The sequence below is a fragment of the Vicia villosa genome, linkage group LG5, assembly GCF_029867415.1.
Source record: "Vicia villosa cultivar HV-30 ecotype Madison, WI linkage group LG5, Vvil1.0, whole genome shotgun sequence".
Lineage (NCBI taxonomy): Eukaryota > Viridiplantae > Streptophyta > Magnoliopsida > Fabales > Fabaceae > Vicia > Vicia villosa.
Window position 1 is genome coordinate 41,785,470 of NC_081184.1, and position 10,466 is coordinate 41,795,935.

The 10,466-nt window shown below is 34.7% G+C and overlaps 1 protein-coding gene across 1 annotated transcript; it reads left to right on the forward strand.

Moving 5' to 3' along the window:
- The first annotated feature begins 1,355 nt into the window (after nt 1–1,355).
- Nucleotides 1,356–4,198, forward strand: LOC131606560 (cytochrome P450 72A15-like). Its single transcript, XM_058878766.1, has 5 exons — nt 1,356–1,708; nt 1,835–2,052; nt 2,523–2,770; nt 2,923–3,304; nt 3,603–4,198. The coding sequence occupies exons 1-5, from the start codon at nt 1,396–1,398 to the stop codon at nt 4,026–4,028; spliced, it is 1,587 nt and encodes a 528-aa protein (XP_058734749.1). The 5' UTR covers nt 1,356–1,395; the 3' UTR covers nt 4,029–4,198.
- The last annotated feature ends 6,268 nt before the right edge of the window (nt 4,199–10,466 follow it).

The following is a 10,466-nucleotide window of genomic DNA, read 5'->3' on the forward strand; positions in this document are numbered from 1 at the left end:
TTAGGAAAGGGTTAAGGGTGCCTAACACCTTCCCTTAACCTGATTATAATAACTTACCCAAAATTCCCTTTAAACTTCGTAGGGTTTCCTATTCGCCTTGGCAGAATAGGTGGCGACTCTAAATCTAAATTTTTAGGGCAGGTTTGTGGTTACATAAAATCAAATCAAAATCTTTCCAGATTGAGCGAGCCAATTGCAAGTGAGTCATATACAATAATAGGGGTTACTCCCTATTTATAGATTTTGGGTTTGGTTGCTCCCTAAACAAAGTTCAAAATACCCAATTCCGCTAACACTACAAAGTCAGGCCTAAGTCTGAATTTTTGTTGGACAACATGCTTCGACATTTCGATAACTAAATAAATTCAACACACTAAACTATTTCGACACAACCTTATTTCTATCGAGCAATCGACTTCAACACAAAGAATTACATTCTCAATCATTAACACTATACAAAATCAAAAGACTATATCCATTAATTGTTGAAAGCAAAAAAAAATTTAAGATTTAATATTTAAAAAATAAAATGATTTGTAATAAAAAAATTCATGATATTCTAACAAACTAAACGATTATATATATATTTTTTTAGTTTCACAATTTAAAAATTAACAGATGTAATATCGCAGATTCAAATCTGCACTCATCGAATGTTGTAACTTTCAATGAACTTAAATAATGATAGTTGAACAATTTTAATATGACCTACTAAATATCTCCCTATATCAAAACAAGATTCTTTCCAATCAATTTTTTCTTACAGTCACGCAATTGAGGGGTTTATGATTTTCCGATTTCGATCTAATGGTTCAAAATAATGAATGATTAACATTTATTATATGATTCAAAATAATGAGATTAAATCTAAGTCATTGGATCCAAATCAAATGGCTTATAATCTTTAACAGCTTGACTAAGTCAATTTTTTTACTTACAATCAATCATGATCCCTTAAATCAATGGACCACAATTGACCAATCCCTACAAAATAGTCTTTGACCACATACATCCCTCGAGCATAATATAATCATTCATTCTTCCAATAAATACCTTCTTTAAAATGTTTTTTTTAAGCTGAAAAAGTGTTTTTTTTTTTTGTTGATGTTGAGGAGTTTATTTAATTAGGAAATATTTGTCCACGCTTAACGCGAGTAAACCATGACATCACATTTTAGTGTTTTTATTCTTTTATTTTAATGAATACTTTTATATTTATTTCTTACATTTATAAAACTACATCATATATTATATATTGATTATACACTTCGTGGCTCTCGTGGGACACTCACGTGGTTTTTTAATCATAAAAACCATATTCATTTCTATACCCTCAAATCCTTATATTGTAACACATACGAGTTTGCTTTGAGCATTACACCAAAACACAAAAAAATGGAAACCATAGAAATATTATTATCATCACTAAGTTTGAAACCTGCGAAAGTTGCACTTATCACTGTGATTACAACAATTCTGATATGGTTTTTTTGGAGTGCACTAGATTGGATTTGGCTCACACCAAAAAGAATAGAGAAACGTCTCAAACAACAAGGTCTTAAAGGAAATTCATATCGACTCATGGTTGGAGATATTAGAGATATGGTGAAAATGATCAAAGAAGCTAAATCTAAACCTATGGATCCTTACTCTAATGATATCGCTCCTCGTGTTTTGCCTTTTGTTGTTCATACTATTGCTAAATACGGTATGTGCAAATATATTTTCGATTTTTTATAAATATCATCTGTATGCAACTACAGACACTAATATATCTGTGTGTCTGGGTCTGAGTTCGAACCTAAAATCTCTGGTTATTACGTTATGCATGCAGGGAAGAGTTCATTTATGTGGCTTGGTCCAAGACCTAGGGTATTCATAATGGATCCAGACAAAATCAAAGAAATGACTACTAAGGTATATGATTTTCAAAAACCAGATATCAGTCCACTATTCAAGCTTCTAGCATCAGGCTTTGCAAATTTAGATGGAGACAAATGGGCCAAACACAGAAAAATTGTCACCCCTGCATTCAATGTTGACAAAATGAAGGTTAGTTTTTATATTTTTAGTGATTTTTTATTTTAGTTTTCATTTTTTAATATTTCTTTTATTAAATGTAAGGCATAACCGCCCCATTTAGCCTTGTCTCGTAAAAATTAAAATAAAATAGGACAGACATAATTGAAGGTGCGGGTCAAAAACTTTAATTTGTCCCAAAAAAATGAGGCGGAACGAGCACGCTAGTCTTGCACCCCTTAAAATTTATAAAAACTTTTGTTATTAACCATGCCAGCAAAACAAAACATAGTATGGCGGGACGGAACAGACAAATTAGAAGGTGTGAACTTACGACCTTTGTTAACTCCAAAAAAAATACAAATACAGACAAAATGGTTGTGTCCATCGGATCGGACTTATTTTTCCACCCTAATATGAAATGAGTTATTTCAATATTTTACAGAAATTAAAAAGTATATTAGTTATAATTGATGTTAATGATTTTTGAAATTCATTTACAGATGTTGATACCAATATTTTGTCAATCATGCGATGATATGATAAGCAAATTGGACAAAGTAGTAACTTCATCCAATGGGCCATGTGACTTAGATGTATGGCCTTTTGTCCAAAATGTTTCAAGTGATGTTCTAGCTCGTGCTGGCTTTGGAAGTAGCTTTGAAGAAGGAAAAAGAGTTTTTCAACTTCAAAAAGAAATGATTACTCTTACAATGACCCTTTTCAAGTTTGCCTTCATTCCAGGTTACAGGTTAGACTTCATTATGGTTCGGTTCGGTTCGGTTTTTGAATATTTTGTCACTTTATTAACAAAAGAAAAATAGTTCACTTATTTAACAACAGTTCGGTTTAGTTCAGGGATTCGAAACAATCCTAATTTTAATCATGCTTATTTATTGCTAGGTTCTTGCCAACTTATACCAACAGAAGGATGAAAGCAATTGACAAAGAAATAAGAACATCACTAATGAAAATCATAGACAGAAGACTAAAAGCAATAAAGGCTGGGGAACCTACAAACAATGACTTATTAGGCATACTTTTGGAATCAAATTATAAGGAATCTGAAAAAGCTAGTGGTGGTGGAGGAATGAGTTTAAGAGAAGTAATTGATGAAGTTAAGCTATTTTATTTGGCTGGACAAGAAGCAAATGCTGAATTGCTTGTTTGGACTTTGTTGTTACTTGCCAAGAATCCTGAATGGCAAACTAAGGCTAGGGAAGAAGCTTTTCAAGTTTTTGGGAATGAAAATCCAGATTATGAAAAGATTGGTCAACTTAAAATTGTAAGTTTTCTCCTCTCATAATAAAAAATGAATATTCATGCTTTAAACTCATCTAAATTGATCCGACACCAATCAAGTCACTATCTCAGCATTAGGGTCGTCTTAGATTTTCGTAGACTCTGTGTAGGTTTGTTTTAGTTTTATTCTTAAAAAATAAATAGGGGTCTTATAAAATAGTTTTCGTAACAAATATTTTGTAAAGCCCTTAAACTAAAAAATTTTTGGTCTTGTGCAGCAGCTTGTCTCCTTAAATAATTTTTGATTTTGCTAACTCTAATTATCATTCTTCATGAAACAGATATCAATGATTCTCCAAGAAAGTTTAAGACTATATCCACCGGTTATCATGCTCTCTCGATTCCTTCGCAAAGACACAAAACTCGGAGACCTAATCCTACCCGCCGGAGTCGAACTCATAGTACCTGTATCAATGATGCACCAAGAAAAAGAATTTTGGGGTGACAATGCTGGAGAGTTCAATCCAGAGAGATTCTCTGAAGGAGTTTCAAAGGCAACAAATGGCAAAGTTTCTTACTTGCCATTTGGATGGGGTCCTAGACTTTGTATTGGTCAAAACTTTGGTTTATTAGAAGCTAAAATTGCTGTGGCTATGATTCTTAGAAAATTTTCTTTGGAGTTTTCAAGTTCTTATACTCATGCTCCTTCCTTTATTATTACTCTTCAGCCTGAGCATGGTGCACATCTTATTTTGAATAAACTTTAGTGTGTTGTTTAGTTATTAGTTTTCTTAGTTGTTACCAAATAAATTAGGGTTCTTTCATTTGAAACTCTTGGCTTTGTTTTTAATGGTTCCTCTTGTTTTTTTATAATATGTTGATTGTAAAGTCAATTTTATTACTTTGGCTATGTAATTGAAATGATAAATTTGGTCTCTTACATTACTTTTGTTTTATTAATTTTCTCTTCAATTTATGTACAATTAGTAATATAAGGTTGTGACTTTTTTTTTTTAGTAGAAACATGTTTGGAGTGATTTAATATTTTATTTTTCTTTGAAACATAAATATTCAGTTATTTGAGAAGTATAAGATGTTAGACAAATGACTCCAAACACAAGTCAAACATAACAGAGAGAGGGGTGAATTGTGAAGATTGAAAAATAATATTCAATTATAATAACTTGATTTATAAATATATTTAGATTAGTTTCATAAATCAAGCAAAGATAAAGCAGTAGAATAAGTAAAGGAGGAACCTATAAAGAGCATAAATATAAAGAGATAAGGGAAGAGAGAAATGCACCAGTGATTTATATAGGTTCAATCTAACCACTTGATCTAGTCCTGTATGCAAGAATTTCATCTTGAGAGTTTTTACTATATGAGATGTGAGTTTTTCACATGTTAGGTCCATAAACATTCTTCCAATCTAACACAAGATTTTATAGTGGTTAATCTCTAAACCAAATGAGAGATTTTACACTCGGATAATCATAGAACCGAACAAAGCTTTACATTAAGCAGAGCTAAAGAATAAAATAGAGTTTTTCACGACTAAAATAAAAAACAAAACAAGAGCTTTTAACCGACTGAGCTCACAAACCAAACAAAGATTTAACCTAACTATTCTCAAGAACCAAACAGAGCTTTTAACTAGTTAAGATAAAAAACCACACAACAATTTCACTCAGAGTTATTACACAAGAGACAAATTCTTAATGAGTAATTTACCACAAAAACACCATAATCAATAAAATAGCAAGTGTACAATTTTGCCTCGGTAGTAATAAAGGGGAAATTCCCCGGATGTCGAATCTCAAGGACTGCTTGACGATACAGAGTTTTTTCAGTATTTCAATTAAACAAAAGTTATAAGAGGTTTTGTTTGGTTTTGAATAAAAAGCAATTACGGTAAATAATTAAAGTACGAATGAGTTAGACAGATATGAGTAGGATGCTAGGGGTGGTGAATGATTTGATCATGCAACAAATATAACTATATCTTGCAACAATGGTTTGTCCACTTGACTATCAGTTCTTAAGGTTTATTATTCCCAAGTCCTCAGGTAATAATTCTTTAATCCCTCAACCTAATCACTATGTCCATAGAAATTACGGTTGACATTAAACTTTCCAATATCAAGAATATTCTGATTATTGAAGGGTATTCCTAGTCCAAGACAATATCTACTAAAATATGTTCTCAGACAGATCATGAACAACAGCTGGTCCAGCTTAATTGTATCACACAAAATCAATTTCCGTTTGTCCGACAGAAAAAGCAATAAGACAGTAAGAGAACAAATCAATATAGAAAAAACCAAATTATCGTTGCAAAGAGATAAATTTATTCATTACATATCAAAATCAGGGTCACCCCCCTAGCATTGGGGGGTTTAGCTACTCATAACAATAACAAAAATCAAAGTTTGAATTGTAGACATTACAGATAAACAAAGGGAATCAGATATTCAATCGTGAATGCTCATGGAAATCTTCAATCCTTGCTTAGAATCTGAATTCTCCAGCTTCTCCAATGTATTTTCGTACCCAAAACTGTCCAACCCTTGTTCAAACGCGTTCTCCTTCTTTTATTTCTGCAAAACTGGGCTTTTCAGCAAGAAAGCCCAATGTTTCACGTGCACATGCGTGTGGGCACGCGTTTGGTGCTGTGACACGCGTCCTGGGACGCGTCCAGGCAGGGAGAGGCATTTCCTTTGAAATTATGGTGGAGGACACGCGTGTGGGCACGCGTCTGGGCAGCAATGCCAATTTTTGTAGTCTGGAACACGTGTGGGCACGCATATGGGGATATGGCACGCGTCCTGGGACGCGTTTCATCAGATTGGGGGCTTTTCAAGCTTCACACGCGTCTGGGGACGCGTCTCAGCAGAAGCTAGGATTTCTTTACGTCCACACGCGTCTGGGGACGCGGTTTGACCAGCTTATGTGCTTTTCTTTAGTTTTGTACTTTTTCGCACTAATTTATCCCCTATCATTCACCTGAGCCTACAAACACTGAAACACACAATCAAAGCATAAAATGCGGAAAAAGGAAATTAAACATTAATTAAAATACTTCAAAAGCAACTAAAAACAGTTGTCAATATACGTGTGAAAACCACTGATCAAACTCCCCCAAACTTAAACTGTTGCTTGACCTCAAGCGACAATTACAAGAGTTAATGACCTTCAGGGTACACCGGTGTTCATACGTGAGATATCCGTTTGTATTAATCAGGAAATAGTTGGTCCGGCATTCACATGAAGCGACGAGTTTCTGCTACAACATTAAACCTCAAGCTCCCCTTTCGAATACCTCTCCAACTATGCTTTGCACTTAAGTCTCTTTCCGATTTTCCTCCTCTTTCATTCGGACAATCACATTAAGGCACTGTATTTCTTAAAATAAATATCACATGCATGAGACAGATCAAGGCTTTTTATTTTCTTTTTCTAGCACCAAACAAACAACATTTGCTACTTTTAATTACCGATGAAATTTTCAAACTCGCAGTTATATATTATCCTTTTGGACGACGTTTGGTGATCACTCTCCTTTGGGCTGAATAACCGGGTGAGGGTTACCTAACTTAGCGAGCCGATTGCCTTTTACCGCCTTTTCATCATTTGGTGCCAACTTTATATATATATTTTTTCAACCAGTCATCATGCACGTGAATCTGAATTATGCCAGACTGTATCAATAAACTACTCGAGTAGTACTTCTCAGGAGACAAGTACTATGGTGCAAATCTACACGTTAGACTCGTATATCATTTAGGGAACCAAGCGTGTTTAAAAAAACCTCTTCTTGTCACATTATTCTGAACTTCCTGTCCTCAAGCAATCCTCCCTTCATCTCTATATACTATTCCCGATCGCTCTTTAAGATCAAAACTCTTCAAAAACTAAAAATTTCGGTCAAAATTTGGGACAAATATGATTCTGTAGGTCTCACACATATTATAGCAGCAATATAAATTAAAATGCAAAGAGTAAAACCTCCCCCAAACTTGAACGAAACATTGGCCTCAATGTTTTAGAACAAGCCCGAGAGAGGTGACTCACAGAGGGTAATGCACTCCATAGCTTCCACTTGAAATGCCCCTTTTATTTCCTGAAATAAAATAAACAAAAAGACAAAGTAATTATTAAAAGTATGGGTTGCCTCCCACGAAGCGCTTCGTTTAACTTCGCATGGCTCGACGGTCCATTACCCTTTTACGAAGGGTATTTTTTCTTCCAAACCTTGTTTCTTTTCACCTCCTCAACCAAGAACTCATGAAGATGAAAAGCATGGACAACTTTTCTCTTCAGCTCACTTCCTACATTCCTCTTGAATTCCTTAGCCTTCTTAGGACTTTTGTTAGCTACATAAGTTGGTTCCACCCGAGAGGTTATGCTTGACACTTTTTCTTGGAGCTGCTTTGAAGTTTTGTCTTTTTCCTCACTTTCTGTCATACTAACAGAAGCTTGATCATTTACAACCGCCCTATGTTTCTTAACTCCTAACATCTTCAAAGTTACTTTTTCATCAAATGATTTCGGCGTTAGCGTCCCTTTTTCAATGTCGAAGTTGCAGCGGCCTGTTGACAAAAATGGTCTCCCAAGAAGGATAGGAGTTTCTTTGTCTTCCGGAATGTCCATAATGTGGAAGTCAACAGAGAATACAAACTTATCAACCTCCACTAGTACACCCTCATCTACCCCATATGATTTCTTAATGGTGTGATCGGCGAACCTTAATTTTGTCTTACCTTCACTAATCTTTTCCAATTCAAGCTTTTTGAAAATGAACAGTGGCATTAAACTCACACTAAAACCAGAATCGATGAGTTCCTTTTTAAATGCTATATTCTTGATAGTGCATGGTATCGCTACTGCTCCAGGGTCTTTCCTCTTGATTGGGATCTTTCTTGCTGACGAGACTATACCACACTTCTCCGTTTCAATTTTTGGTTCTCCTCCCAGTGATCTCTTTTTTGCCATCACCTCCTTCATAAATTTCCTATACAAGGGCATGTGCTCATGTGCTTCGAATAAGGTTAGATTTACCTCTAACTTTTTGAACAAGGCAGTAAACTTTTCAAAGTCTTTCTCTTTTGAATCCTTCTTTGTCACTCTTGAAGGGAAAGGTAGCTTGATCACTGGTTCCGCATCTTTCTTCTTTTTTTCTTCAAATGGCTTAACCGGTGGTACCACAACTTCTTGCTCTTTCAGATTCTCTCTTATTTCCAAATCCACCTCTATTACCATGGGGTCATCAATTTCCTCTTTCTCTTTTTTCGATTCTGACATTTTTTTACTCCTTGTTGTAAAAGCATTAATCTTCTCTTGGTCTTTCGGATTTTTCACAATTGAGCTCGGAAAGGCACCTTGTGCCTGTAGAGTGAGGTGTTGTGCTATTTGACCCACTTGAATTTCCAGATTTTTGATTGAGGCTGTGGTGTTCCTGTGGTTATTTCTTGTCTCTTCTTGAAATTGAGAGCATTGTCCAGCCAATCTCTCGATAGCTATTTCCCACTCAGCCTTCTGAGGACCTTGTTGTTGTTGATCTTTCCACGAGAAATTTGGATGATTCTTCCACCCAGGATTATAGGTGTTAGAATATGGATTGTTTTGCCTCAAGAATTTTATTTCTTCAATCTATTTTGGAGTAGCAACACAACATAAAATTTGGTGAGGATCATGGCAAATTTCACAACTTACAGGTTGAGCTTGTTGAACTTGAGCCACTTGTTGTGTACCTATGTTCATAGCTTTCAGTTTCTTTTCAACTACTGCAGCTATTGCATCTTCAACTTGAATTTTTTGAAGTTTCGAGCTTAAGATCAATGATTCCTTCTGGTTTGCTAGCACACCTGTGTCATACCCCAATTTTTGACCCTAAGATCATACATCAATTGCATTCAATCATCAAACAAGAGCACCATTGTGAAGCTTTATCTTTGATACTGTGATTATCTCTGAGGGGAATTATCGAGCATTTATAGCCTTTTATTTGTTTATACTAACCAAAAATCAAAAAAATATATGTTTTGTCTCTTTTGTTTATATTTTACAGGTAAAAGATCGGGCAAAAATCAAAACAGTGCAAGAAAACCATTTTTGAAAATTTGGAGGTGGAAATCGATTTACCCCTGTGGGAAATCGATTTCCTGTGCGCAAAATTCAAAAAAATATAAGGAGGGAAGCTTGACATCATTTTGGCACCTTTTTATTTGATCATTTTACCAATTTTCCACCTTATCAAAATTAACCCCTTCATTAAACCCACTTAAACCTCATTTTACCATTTTTACCATTTAAATGCCACTTAAATACCAATTAACCACAAATTAATTACCAAACACAAAAAGACCAAACTACCACTACTCTTGCTCCAATTCTATAAATAGAGACCTCTACTCTCTCATTTCACAAGCTTTGAGAGCCAACAAACCCCTTGCAATTTCTCTCCTCATCCCTACCAAATTCACCAAAGCTCTTTGTTCTTTCATAAAGTTTGTGAGTCACACCTTGAACCTCACAAACTTTGAGCTAAGCCACCTTTCATTTCACTCTTTTTTCTTCAATTGTTGAGAGATCAAGATTTGTGTTGGTGATTATTGAAGTGGATCTAAGTTTTGTTCAAGAATTGGTAATTTTCATCATCCTTTTTCATCTACCCTAATGTGATTCTTTTGTGCTTGTGTTTAATGCATCTTTGATGCTATATTGGTCTTATTTGATGGTGATTTGATGGAAAATTCGTGTTCCAATGGATATGTGATCATAAGGTGTTTGTATGTTTGCCTAACTCAAGTTTTATAGTTCATAATGCTGTTTTTTTGAAAACTGTGCGCAGGAAATCGATTTCCTACAGAGGGAAATCGATTTCCACTCTGTTTTTTGCGCCAGAATTGAACTCTGCACTCAGGAAATCGATTTCCTACAGAGGTAAATCGATTTCCAGTGTGGCAGAATGCTTTTTTTGCCTTTTTTATGCTTGTTTTGGCTTCCTTCTTCCTCCACTTCATTAATATCATTGGATCTAGGATGTTGATAGGTTTGAAATGACCAAATCCATAATATTAGATGAATGATATTAATGATAGTGTGAGTTGATTATCTTTTATGCATTTATCCTTTTTCCTCCACTTCATTAATATCATTGGATCTAGGATGTTGATAGGTTTGAAATGACCAAATCCATAATA

What these genes read in the sequence shown, in the direction of transcription:
- LOC131606560 (XM_058878766.1), top strand. Translation starts at nt 1,396, where the DNA reads ATGGAAACCATAGAAATATTATTATCATCACTAAGTTTGAAACCTGCG. An exon ending in GCCTTCATTCCAGGTTACAG is followed by an intron (nt 2,771 to 2,922) that starts GTTAGACTTCAT and finishes ATTTATTGCTAG; the next exon opens with GTTCTTGCCAACTTATACCA. An exon ending in AGATTGGTCAACTTAAAATT is followed by an intron (nt 3,305 to 3,602) that starts GTAAGTTTTCTC and finishes TTCATGAAACAG; the next exon opens with ATATCAATGATTCTCCAAGA.